This window comes from Erithacus rubecula (genome assembly GCF_903797595.1).
Source record: "Erithacus rubecula genome assembly, chromosome: 5".
Lineage (NCBI taxonomy): Eukaryota > Metazoa > Chordata > Aves > Passeriformes > Muscicapidae > Erithacus > Erithacus rubecula.
Window position 1 is genome coordinate 1,058,009 of NC_136687.1, and position 13,270 is coordinate 1,071,278.

The 13,270-nt window shown below is 38.9% G+C and overlaps 1 protein-coding gene across 1 annotated transcript in view; it reads left to right on the forward strand.

Moving 5' to 3' along the window:
- The window catches only part of DNAAF9 (dynein axonemal assembly factor 9), a 58,453-nt gene that overhangs the window by 37,408 nt on the left and 7,775 nt on the right, over nt 1-13,270 (forward strand). The window contains 11 exon segments of the mRNA XM_079306091.1: nt 831-852; nt 855-976; nt 3,528-3,616; nt 3,853-3,951; nt 4,208-4,262; nt 4,264-4,281; nt 4,283-4,327; nt 5,112-5,200; nt 6,258-6,416; nt 8,123-8,248; nt 10,191-10,228. Of these exon segments, the coding sequence (XP_079162217.1) occupies nt 831-852; nt 855-976; nt 3,528-3,616; nt 3,853-3,951; nt 4,208-4,262; nt 4,264-4,281; nt 4,283-4,327; nt 5,112-5,200; nt 6,258-6,416; nt 8,123-8,248; nt 10,191-10,228 (862 nt within the window).

A 13,270-nucleotide genomic window follows, 5' to 3' on the forward strand; every position in this document is an offset into this window, starting at 1 on the left:
TGTTCTTCACTAACCTCAGTGACTTTGAGAGGATTATTTTTATAATTAATCCCTCAGTCAGCAAAGCAGAGAGATTCTGTTTGCAAATGTCTCTGAGATGATACCAGTGCTTATGTAACAATTCCCCAACTTCAGCTTTTTCTTCTCAACAATGAGTACAGTGAGTTCTTTGCCCATTTCTATTGAAAGTGAAGTGCATGCCACTAAAATTCTGATTTGAGCCCTACATAATTGAATTCCCATTTCCCAGAAATGTTTTCATGCTTCTGAATTGTTCTGATTTTCAAAAACTTTGATTTGGAAAGGGTTACAAGTGAGAGCTTGAGCATAAAACACTTCAGCATCCTGCAGATTTGTGTATAAAATCCAGTCCTGGATTCTAGAGTCATGGAATGACTCATGGACTTCCAGGGATAGGGCATCTCCCACCACTCTGGGAAAAAAAAAAACATCCAAAACAACTAAAAAATAACCTGAGAAAAACAAGTCAGTGTTTTCTTAGAACAAAAATTGAACCTTTTTAGCTGGCATTTAATTCATTTTTCATCTGTGTCTGTGTTGGAGATGTGGGTGTAGAGAAAGAGTTTGTTTTTTGAAGAAGTAGCAGAGGAAGGGTCTAAATTTTGGTGTGGACAAGAGAAGATATTAAAATTCAAGCTTTGTGTTCAGTTTAGTGCTTTGATCAAGCTCAGATTTTTTTATTTTAAAATTGTGATATCTCCAGTAGCTGCAGAATAGAAACTGAGGGCTGCTCCACCCCTCCTGCTCCATCCCTGTGTCATGCCAAATAGAAATATTAATTTTACTTGTCCTATTTCTTCCTTTTCCAGGATTCCAACAGCATTGTTGCTGCTCTCTTATAGACTTCAAAAGTTCCCTGCTTCCTCATCTCCCTGTTGAATTCCACACCCAGAACAACTTTCTGATGATTGCACTTTTCCCCAAAAGAAAGATTTATAAAGCTTTTTATTCACAGGTAAAATAAAAGATAAATTTAGTTGGGGTGGGAGAGAAACCACATAATTGCTCTGTGTGTTTAGATGTGTGAGAAACTGGAATTCCTGTCTGAATTTCCAGTGCTGGTTGAGTTTAATACTCTCCATGTGCTTTCACTTTGCCTTCTGAAGGCAGCAAGGGCTCTAAAAACTCCTTTTCTCAGCTGCATTTCAATGTAGCTCTGGTGTCTTAATTTGCTACAGGGATTGTATGGAGTGGCAGAGGTTCCATTGTGTGTTTTTTTGTGGTCAGACACATTTGGATGGTTCAAGTTTTGAAGTCTCCCATATGGCATTGTGTTATTCCCTGAAGTCGATTGGCTTTGTGCATTGTGCTGCAGAGGATTTAATAAACCCAGCTTTACAACAATGGTGCTTTTGAGGAATGAGCCTGGAGATTTTAGGGCTTCACAAGGGTTTTAGGATGTGCTCATCACACTGGGTTGGAAAAGACCACCTAGCTCAGTGAGTAGTCCCCACTGGTCATGTTATGGTGCCATAAAATGTCTCCGTCCTTTTATCTTAAGTGTTTAAATTCCTCCCACTGTTCCATTCTGTGTGAATGGTTGGCAATCTCTTGTTTGTTTGTATTTGAATTTTCAGCCCATTTTATTAATTCTACTTTTATATCTGTTTTATTTTTCTTTTCTCTACCAGAAACACATCCTCGAGATACTCACAAATCTCAGACCTATTCTTTCTGCTTTATTTGGCCTAATAAAACAAAACCAGATTCTTTTTAATCTGTGCCTATAAAAAGTTCTTTTTTTTCTTCTGATATTTGTAATGCTATTCTTTTGATCTGGTTTTTGGCTGTAGATATCCAAACTGTGTGTAGTATCTGAGATGAGGGTGTTTATTTCCCTTGTGCTTTTTCTCAGGGCTATTTATTCCTTTCCTCCTTTAAGTTAATTTTTTTTGCTGAACAGTTCCACACTGAAGTTCAGTTTTTTGGGTAGTTTAAGTTTCTCATCTGGTACCACACCAGTTGCTTTTCTCCAGCAGATAAAACAAACCTTTTGTCTTCAGGATATTCTCTGATGAACAAAACTCTTTATGAAATTGTACCTGATTGTGTAAACCATGGAAATGTATTTTTGTGCTTTTTCAGTGTTTATCTTCAGGTGTGTATTGATTTCCTCCAAAAATCTGAGTGCCTCACAGGTTACACAAATTCACTAAAATTCAGGTGCTGCTTCTACTCTTCTCAATTATCTGGTTTGACACCTACTTGGATTTTTCCAAGCCTGCTGGAAATAGGGAATTGCAGCTGCCCTGTTCCCCAAATCTGGGTTTGTTAAAAACTGAGGTGTTGAGCCCACAGAGCTGAAATGTGCTGTGCAGACCCTGGGAGGAGATTGAGGTGATTCCCTTCCCATCCTCACTCTACAGATACAGGAGAGAATTTGTTCAGGTTTTGAGATGTGTTATTTCTCTCTTTTTTTTTCTTCAATGCCACAGCAACTCTTTTTAAACTTCCCTTAAGTTATACAAAAGAGTCTACTTTGTCACTTTTTAGCCTGACCTATGTTTTCACTTTATCCCCAGCCCTTGGACTCTTACAGAACACAATTTTCCCTTGACCATTCTTTTTTTCCATCCCTCCCAGGCATTTCTTTTGAGTCTTTTCTGTGTGTTTTGAAGTGGTTCTTTCTTTGGTTGTGTGAATCCTGCTGCGTGAGCAAGATTGCCTTTGTTAATATCAAAAATATATTTGATTTTGATGGTTTTTATCTCCTAGCCTTGTGTTTGGGATGCTGAGTTTTTAATGGAAAGCAGTCATGTCCCCCCCCCCCAGTTGTTTTGTCTTGCAGACATTGTGAAAAATGACAATGGCTCTTGCATTTACTTATGAAAAGAAGGGAAATTCCAAACACTGACAGGACTTTGTGATTCATCTGAATCTGATTTCTAGTTCCCAGTGCATTCAGATTAATGTCTCTTGGCTGGAGCAATTGGATGTGAGCCAAAACATTCCCTAGAGAAACAAAGAGTTTCCTTTTCTTTTGGGAGGGAGCAGAATTTTTCTTAAATTTCGAGTAATGATTGCTGCAATTTCTCACTGTATAAAAATCACAGCAGTGCTTGAAAAAGCAAAGTATGAATTCAGTTCCTGCTGTGGAGCACTTGGGCTATAAACACCTGCATTTTTATCAGGGAAAATGAGGAAATTTCAGTAAATTCCTAAAGCACTTCCAGTCTAGCAAAAAAAAAAAAAAAAAAAAAAAAAAAAAATTGAAAAATGTGATTGTTGGATTTGAATTCTTGAATATTTTGGGTTGGAAGGGACCCTTAAGGGACATCTCATTCCAACCCCCTGCCACCATCCCAAATTTCTGCACTTGGACACTTCCAGGGATGGAGCAGCCACAGCTTCTCTTGTAGCAAAACCTTTCTTGTGCAATATTTAATGGCTGATGAAAATGTGTCTTATATTTTTTTTTTTTTGAGTGAACAAAAACAATTCCTAAACGAACTCAAATCAAATTTGGGAAAATCATGACACTCATGAATGGATTTGGTTTATTCCAGGTTTTCTCTTCATGGCAAAACCAGACAAACTCAGGATTATCTTTAAGGGTTGTCCAGGAAGAATTCCTGTCTGAGGAACAAAAGAAGCTGTAAGTTCATCCCAGTGCAGTGCAATTGCCCAGAAGCTGCAATTAAAAAAAATGCTGTTACTTATTAATTTTGATGATAATTAAATTTTGCTAATAATTAAAAAAAAAAGAATTGTTGCATTCTTAGTTCAACACTCAATTTCTTTTTGATACCATTTATTGTGGAGCCATGTGGTTAAAAGAAGAGAAATTTTTAGATTTTTCTTTTAACTGGTTAATAAATTTCCTTCTTTTAGGCATTCCAGTGTTCAGAAACTCTTCAATGCCTTGTCTTTTTCTTCTGGGGAAAGATGCAGGGAGCTGAAACTGTCTGCTGCCATTCCAGAATTGGAGAGGTGAGAAATTCTTGTTGTGTTCAAGGGATTCATTCTGTCAGAAATAATAAAAAAATTGTTTTGGTAGATGTGATGGCCATCTAAAAATGTTTCTTAAATAATTGACTTTACACTAGAGTGTTTTTATTCTGAGATGAATTATTTCCTCTCTAGCTTGACCTTTGAATACTCTCGTTTTAGTAATTTCCCAGCTATTTATATGGATGAAATCATTTTGCTGTCAGTTGTAAGGAAGTAAACTTTTTATTTTTGGAAGGTTTATGCAGCACTTCACAGTCAGCAGTGTCAGCACCAAGCCAGTGATGAGAGCCACATCTTCCTGTCCTTCTCAAAACAGTCAGAAACCATTTCTGACAGCAGAGCAGGGGGTGAGAAGGTAAGGAAACAACCCACAATAATTCCTAGCCCTCACATAGGATATTTGGAATATTCTGTCAGTAGTTCTGTTGTAGTATTATAAAATACTAATCATGTTCAGCCATTCTCTGCCTCCTCCACTACCACCAATTTTTGCCTTATTTTCCTGGTTTTTTACTTATTTTTTTTCCATTTAACAATCTTTTGGAAGTGCAAATGGCCTTTCAACCTGATGGAATAGAGGCAGAAAATGAGGTGTAAATCTTTAAGTGAAGTGTTTTCTCTAATGCCCAGAGAGACTTTGCCCTAAAGCAGCAGCTTGTTTTTTTTATGAATTGCTGAATAATTTAACTGAATTGTTCTCTGGAACATAAAAGTTCTTTAATAGCATAGGGGTAGCACATGATATTTAACATTTGCTGATATTATCTGTACAACATTCCTTTCTCTATAGGGGCAATAACAATTGTCCTGCTTAAGGCATGCTTTAAATAGCATTTTTAGAGAAAATATTTCCTTGGAGCTTCCCAGCTTTTGAAATCTGCTGAAAACAAAGCCAAAGCAGCAGGAATATAATCTGGGAATATTACTGGGATCTGTTGCTGAGACCATTCTGACAATTAATAAACCCTTAGGAACCTTTTAAAATCTGCTTTTAAATTCGGTTTAACTGTGGATTTTTTAAAAAGAAACAAAAATCTATGTGAATCATGGAAAACAACCTTTTTGGTGCCTGCAGGAGTGTTTCTGTGGTTTTTTTTTTGGTGTTTCCACTTCCCTTGTGCCCTGTTGCTGTGTTGCAGGTGATCATCACCATCCTCACTGGGCTGCCAGGATGTCGTTCCAGTGACCTGTGTTCTTTCCTTGTCACTTTTACCAAGGAGCATGGGAGGTTGGTGCAGCTCTGCTTCCACTGGTCACCAAAAAAAAAAGCCAAGCTTGGCATGAAGGAAAAAAAAAATAAAAAAAAATCACTGTTTGATTTGGGGGTTTTTTAAACCTAATTTCAGACTGTCAGGTAGATTTGTCTTTAAATGTATATATTTAGACAGAAGAACAGCACAGGAGATTTCTTTGTTGCCTATTCCATGTGATGAAGAACTTCCATTTATTGATTTGAGTGATTCTAAAATGCTTTTTTTTGATTTTTTTGTCTTTTTTTTTCTGTTTTTAATTTAGCCTGATTTGAGGTACATTCAGACATCTGTTGTATGGCAGTAAGATAAATCTGCTGTAGGAATTTGCCCCTCTAGATGATAGAGCTTCTGGAAAATAATAATAAAAAAAAAATCTTATCCTTTTAATTCTTACAGACACCTTAGCATTTAATCTTAGCCATGTTCTGCACTGTTTTTTACTCCTCACTCAATGTCTTGATTTTATCAAGTTGAATCAGAACAGTTTTGTGGTTCTGTTATAGGGCAAACACGTAAGGTGACTTTTGGAGCTTGTGTAATAACACATCTCATGTTTTCCTGCAAATGTCATTGTTTCTATTTTTTGCAGTGAAATATTTTCACTCCCAAAGTCTTGAATTGAATGTGTCTAATTTTTATTTACTGCATTGCTGCCAGTGATCAGAATTACTCATGTGATGTACAGCTTTCAAAAAGCTGGTGAACATTGCATTGGAAAAAAACAACATAAAACACTCAAAAACCCCTTTGGCAGTCATATAAAGAATGTGGTTATGCTGGAAATGATAGAAAAATAGATTAAAAATAGATTTTAAAAATAGATTTAAAAATAGATTAAAAAATAGATTTAAAAAGATGATGGAAAGCCAAGTGAATTCCCCTTCTCCATGCGGCCAAGTGGAACGAGATCAGGATGGGATGTGGAATTTTTGGGCTTTTCAAACCTCATTTTGTTCTGTTTTTTTAAGGTAGGAAGGAAGCAGAGCTGTGGTGTCAGAGCTCATGAACCCCTTTCCTTGTTGCCTCTTTCAGGTGGGTTGTTTATCGCCAGACCATGGACAGTCCTGAGTGTTTCAGTGCCTCCCACTTCCAGCGTTTCCTGACTGGGCTCCTGGAGGCCCAGCAGAGCCTTGGGCTCCATCAGCCCCCCCAAAATGGGAAGAGCAGGAGGCTCCTGGTGGTGCTGCAAGGGTAAAGCTTGAAACTCTTGGAATTGTTGTGTGGAACAAGGGGATTCTGGTTTACATGGTACAAACTCAGATTTGCTGTCCCTGTTGTCCTCAGCCTTCCTTCCATGTTCTGGAGGCACTCAGAGCCCAGACCCCCCATGCTGGGCTGACCCCAGGGTGGGCAGCAGGGAGGGGGATTCTGCCCCTGTGCCCTGCTCAGACCTCACCTGCAGAGCTGGGGCCAACAGCAGGAGGATGTGGAGGGGCTGGAGAGAGTCCAGAGGAGTCCAGGAGATGCTCCAAGGGCTGGAGCCAGGCTGGGAGAGCTGGGGGTGCTCAGCTGGAGAGAAGAAGCTCCAGGGAGAGCTCAGAGCCTAAAGGGGCTCCAGGAGAGCTGGAGAGGGACTGGGGACAAGGGATGGAGGGACAGGACACAGGGAATGGCTTCAAATTGAAAAAGGGAAGATTTGGTTGGGATATTGGAAGGAATCCCTGGCACAGGGTACCCAGATTTGCTGTGGCTGCTCCCTGATCCCTGGCAGTGTCCAGGCCAGGTTGTAACAACCTGGGATAGTGGCAGATCTCCCTGGTTGTTGCAAAGGGCTGAACTAAAATGACCTTTAAAGGTCCCTTCCAACCAGACAATTCTGTGGTTCTGTGATTCTGACTCCAGAACTGCCAGCAGAGCTCAGACTGTCAAAAATCTGCTCTTGCCTGATGGAGCAGGTGATAGCAGGGTAAGGCTTAGTGACATGTTTTGGATAAATGCCACTTTCCTTGTGGGATAAAGGTGAAGACTGAGCCACCTCTGTTTGACATTTCCATCTCACTGTAGCATTTGAGATCCAGGATCATCTGCAGGATGTTTTCCCCTCTGGTTCTGAGTCATTGGAAAGTGACAAAAACCACTGGGAATGAGGCACTGCCCTGACCTGGCTGGAATGATTTCCAGTTTTTCCTTTTCACAAGGATATAGAAATGGAGCTCAGCATTTTCTTCATTATGGTCTATTCTGATAGTGCTAAAAACCATAATTTTTTCCATATTAGAGCCATATTGATTTATTTATTTTTGTGTAATTAGTAGGGATGCTGTAAAATCCAGTGGGCAAAATAACTGATACTCTAGTAGCAGCATTGACTTCAGGAACAGATAATTTGAGTTTTTTAATTCTTTCTGGGTAGTTGGATGTTTGTATATTCAGCTTTAGAGTAGCTGGAGTTGTCTAAATCTCCCATTCAGTTAATAACTGACAATAGAGGGAAATTTGTAACTGGCTGAGAAATAAATACCTAAAATTAAAACTCAAGTTCACCTAAGTCTTGATGTCATACAGAGATAAAACACAACAGTGATTGAAGTCCTGATAAAAAATGGGTGCATTAATGATAGAAACATGTTTAAATTAGGATGCTGATAAGTGAGAGATGCTGTTATTTTATTCCCTTTTAAACTCAAATTGTGCTTAACTTGCTTGGCATTAGGATAAAATATTTGTGTTATTATTGTGCATCCTGCAAGCTGCACTTACCAGTGCAAAGTTTACCCTGTTTTTCTCTGGAGTTGTTAATAATTTATTTTTAATGTAACTTCCAATCAGCTTGATTTGTCTGGATTTGCTTAATTTCTCTGGATTTGCCAAGTTCTGAGCTGCTTTCCATAGAAATCCAGTTTTCCTTCTGTGTCCTTGTGGTTCTCTGAGCCCATTTCTCATTCTGGTTCTTGCAGGTACACTGATGTCATTGATGTTGTGCAAGCTCTGCAGACTCACCCTGACCCAGATGTGAAATCTTCTTTCATCATTGGAGCAGTCAACACCTGTGTGGAGCCTCTGAGCTGCTACATGGAACACAGGTGTGCTTTGAAATAGATTTTTGACAAGTTTAAGAAGGGATATGTCTGGTTTTGGTATCAGTTTTATAATAATTAGTGATTTGTGATGGTTAAAAAAGCCACTGAACTGACTTAAATTCCAGATAAACTGTTTAATAATTCATCTTGGAGGAAGTTGGAAGTGCTGTTTGGTTTATCAGGATGGCACTTGGTTTCCACTGGATACATAATTATATAGAATATCAATAAAAGTTCAGCTGCTAGAAGAATAAACAAAAATAGTTTAAATACAAATCCTCTTCTTAAGGGCTTTGTGACATTTGGACAATTAATTGTCCTCTGAATAATTCTCTTTTTTTGCAATCTTTTTGTAAGTCAGACTAAAAAGGGAGACGTGCATCTCAGTTTGGGTTATCAATTCTGCCACTACTTTTGAATGTTTTAAAAAGACTTTGCAGGTTTAAAATATGGAATTTAAGGGAAACAACCCCTTAAATGGGGAAGAGAATGACAAAGCACGGAAGCCAAAGCATTGCAAGTGTTAAAATCTGATATCCTGGGTTACTGCAGAGCCAGGGTGGGGAGGAAATGGTCTCAGAGCCAAGTCACTGACCTTTGCAGTAGTTTGGTTTCATAGTAAATGTGTGTGCTCCAGACTTCAACAAACATGGAAATCATTTCTCAGACCTATCTGTCAAATTGTAACACTCCAATTTTTTAATTATGCCTTGCAGCTGATTTGATAAAAGTAAGTTCCAGCAGTTAGAGTTTTTGGAGTTGGTAGCACTGCTTCTGTTTGTGATCAAACTGTGCATCACAGCTTAGAGCTGAACTGCCCAAGCAGTTTCTAAAAGTGCATTCCTGACATTTCCTGGCTGTTTTGAGCACTAACCAACGTGCTGCTTGTGCTTTGCAGTAGTCAGTAAATAGACCTTACCTTGCTGCTTCTTCTTGTCTCTGTGACAAAGACACCAAATGAATATTAAAGAATACATCAAATATTGGTGAATTGATGCTGGAGTGCTGTTTAAACTTGTTCTTTCCATAATTATAGGAAAGACAAGTTCCATTTCTGTTGTATTTTTAACTTACTAACCTGTCACTAGTCATGGTACTGCTTGGTGTAATAGCAGCAGCAGCCTGCAGTCCTTTAACACTGTTTGTCTCCTGAAATGCAGAAGCAATTGAAGGAAGAGGCTCAGCCTGTGCTGTAGATTTATTTTTGTTTTGCTTTGGAGTTTGTTCTGATAAGAATTTACCAGTAGCCACCTTGGCAAACCTTGCAGTTGGGAACTTGGGTAATTTCACTGTGAGAATGGGACAGAGTGGATTTCATGTGTGGCTTGGAAACTTGCACTTGAGAAAAATCAAACCCCTTTCCTGCCTCAGAGTTCATCACTGTAGAGATCCAGCTCTTCTGTGAGCATGGGATGGAGCTTTTCCCCATTCTCCATTAGCAGACCAGGGCAGGGGAAAGGGAATTGAAAGAAACAGGTAAATATTCTCTTGAGGTTTTGTGTCCATGATAAAGCTCCTGTAAATAATTATCAGTTGTCTGACACAGCAGCAGAAATTGGCATTCTGTACATTCAGTCTTTCTATGGAAAGCTCCCACTCTTTGAAAGGCACAATTCTTTAGGGCAAACTTTAAATTCCTATTGTTTCAATGAGAATTAAAATAACACTGAAGCATTTCTGACTCCTTAGAATATAAAACAATTGCATGGTGGGAATTAGCCTCTTAAATCTGTTGGGAGAATAAAACCATCTACAAAACTGATTTTTTGGGGGAAAAGTCCTAAAAGACATAACCTGTGAGGATGTTGGAGTTTTATGGATTAAGGAAAAGAAGCATGAAAATGGTTTGGTTCGTGAGACTCTGTCAGCATCCAAGTGAATGTAAATGTTTGACTTATTTAATAATAATATCCATTCTTGATATGTAAACTTTCTGTTTTTTTAGGCTTCTTTTTCCCAAGTTCTTGGATCAGTGTTCACAAGGTATGTGTCACTTTTCCTGACTTTGAGCTCTACAGAACAATAACTGATCCAAATAAATACCTGTATTTATTATTTTGTGCTGTTCATACACATAGCCCAGAGTCATGATAAATTCTTGGAGGTAAGAACAGACAATCTCTGCCTGCACTGTCAAACATCATTGGCAGGAAATGAAAAAAATCTGGAGCCTGATCCCTTTGGAAGTCCTCATCTGCAGGATGGCTTTCCTGAGACCATGAATTAAACTGCTCACCTTGAACTGGTGTAACTGGGAGTGAAGTGGATTGGATTGAGTTCCACCCTCCTTTGGGGATGTGTGAGGAAATGGAGCTTCCCTTTTTCCCCTTTTTTTTCCCCTTTTTTTCCCCTTTTTTTCCCCTTTTTTTTCCCCTTTTTTCCCCTTTTTTCCCCTTTTTTTCCCCTTTTTTTTTTTTTTTTTTTTCCCCTTTTTTTTTCCCCTTTTTTTTTTCCCTTTTCCCCCCCTTTTTTTCCCCCTTTTTCCCCCCTTTATTTTCCCCTTATTTTTCCCCTTATTTTTCCCCTTTTTTTCCCCTTTTTTCCCCTTTTTTTTTCCCTTTTTCCCCTTTTTCCTTTTTTTTTCCCCTTTTTTCCCTTTTTTTCCTTTTCCCCTTTTCCCCTCTTTTCCCTTTTCCCCTTTTTCCCCTTTTTTTTTCCCTTTTTTTTTTTCCCCTTTTTTTTCCCTTTTTTTTTTTCCCCCTTTTTTTTCCCTTTTTTTCTTTTTTCCCCTTTTTCCCTTTTTTTTTCCTTTTTTTTTCCCCTTTTTCCCCTTTTTTTTCCCCTTTTTCCCCTTTTTCCCCTTTTTTCCCTTTTTCCCCTTTTTCCCCTTTTTCCCCTTTTTCCCCTTTTTCCCCTTTTTCCCCTTTTCCCCTTTTCCCCTTTTTCCCCTTTTTCCCCTTTTCCCCATTTTCCCCTTTTTCCCCATTTTCCCTTTTTCCCTTTTCCCCATTTTCCCTTTTCCCCTCTATTAGAAAGGGAGAAATGAGGGGTGCCCTTGTTCCCCAAATCCTCTTGTGGCCTGGAGGCTCCTTGCAGGGCTCATCTCAGCTGAAGTTCAGTTTTATATCCTGAAATGAATTACTTGCCTGCATTGTCCTCCTTGTCAGGCTTGGCAATTAGAGCATAAATGGGATATGATCCTTCCTCACCTGCCCTCAAATCCCCTGCAAGTGTTCAAGGCCAGCTTGGATTTACTTTGTTTATTTATTTTCATATTTATATTCAGTTGTTGGAAAATCAGAGTAGGATGCTTTGCTCTTCTTGTGGCTGCTTAGACTCTGATTGCTCTGCTTGGCTGCCAGAGTGGTGCCACCTCTTTTTCATTTGTGAAGAGAACCCTAAAGAATGAAGTTGTGAACAAGCTGGACAGGAAGTAGGTGCTGTTATATAAATATCAAAATTTTATTTGGAGAAAAATGTTGGTGCTCCAAATTGGGAAACTCTCATGTCACAGCTAAATTTGAACAGATCAGGAGAATGTTAAGAATATAAAGGATTATTAATAACTACAGGGAAGTTAAAAGTGCAAAAAAGCCTTTTTGTCTTATGAAAGAATAAATTAAAAAATACTCAAGGCTTTGTTTTTCTTAAAATGAATTTGTACAGACTAGATTGAGTGAGAATTTGTCATTGTTGAAGGAGAACTGCAAAATGCCAGGACAAGAGTGGCAAATATTCTTACAGTCAAAATACTGCAGGAATCACAAATCCTGGAGGTCAGAGGGATGTTCTTATGGCAGGGAATAATTCTGTGATACAGAAAAGTTTCAGGAGGAAAACTGGACATTGTGCAGGTCTGAAAACAGAACACTGTGGGTGTAAGAAAAGCCAAGTGCAGCCACAGGCAAGTAGGAATTAATTGCACTTTGGATTTGTACCTTGTCCTCAGAATGATGTTCCACATGTGGGGAGTGAGCTGGGTTTGCCTTTGTGTGACAAAGGGGGCCCTGAGCATGGTGTCAATGTGACATTTTCCAAAATTTCTCTTTGGAGAGCCCCAAGACTCACAGAGGGACTGGGGAGAACTGACAAAGCCTTGAGCAGAATGACCAAGTATCCTGTGCAAACTTGCTTAAACTTCTCCAAAAAATCCTGCCACCATCTGTGTGCTGTAATTCCCTTTTGTCTCTTTTTTTTTTCTTTCCTTTCCTTTCTTTCTTTCTTGCACAGAAGCTGTAAGATGATACCTTCCTAGTCTAAGGGCACCCTGGCATTCCCTGTGAAACAATTTCATATAGAACACAAATTAAAACATCACCATTGTTAAATATTCCCATTGTAAGTTTGGGAGCAAAGAGGAACCATTATTTTCATACAGCATATGTATTTTTAATCCATCCCTCCTGTTCCTTTCCTGCTTCCATTGAACATGCTATTCCCCAGGCTGCAAGGGTTCTTTTCTTTAGAGTAGTGTATAAATAAAGATTTAAACAAAACTGGGTGGTCTTCAAAATGCATCTCTTAGAAACAGAGATGGCAGTGGCAGTTTAAATAGAAAAGGTTAAATTTGTTCACTGCTGAAGCTGTGGAGGCACAGTGGAGGTGTGTGATTTGCTAGATTTGTTTTTCCCTGAATCTTTTTATTTTTTTTTTTTAACTTAGAACTTTTCCAGATTAGTCCTTGACAATTCTGGATCTTCTCCAAGGCACAGTGCTGCCAACTCTCACATGGACTGGGTGCTGGTGGCTGATTCAGGAATCCCAGAATGGTTTGGGTCACTTTCCACTATCCCAGGCTGCTCCAAGCCCCTTCCAACCTGGCCTGGAATATTCCATTATCTTATTCATATTTTTATCCTAATTTCATGATTAATATCCCCAAACTTGATATCATTTCGAGCCTGCACATGGCTTAAATTTGAAAGGGTTCTTGCTGTTCTCATTCCCTTCTCCAAGAGCAAGTGAGTATTGGAGAAGACATGGATGTTCCTGAAATTAGAGTGGAAACTTCTAGCAAGGTTAAAAAAGAGAAACACAGTGATGGAGATTTGTGCTGTTAATAAAGTTCTGGCTTGGAAGTGATGC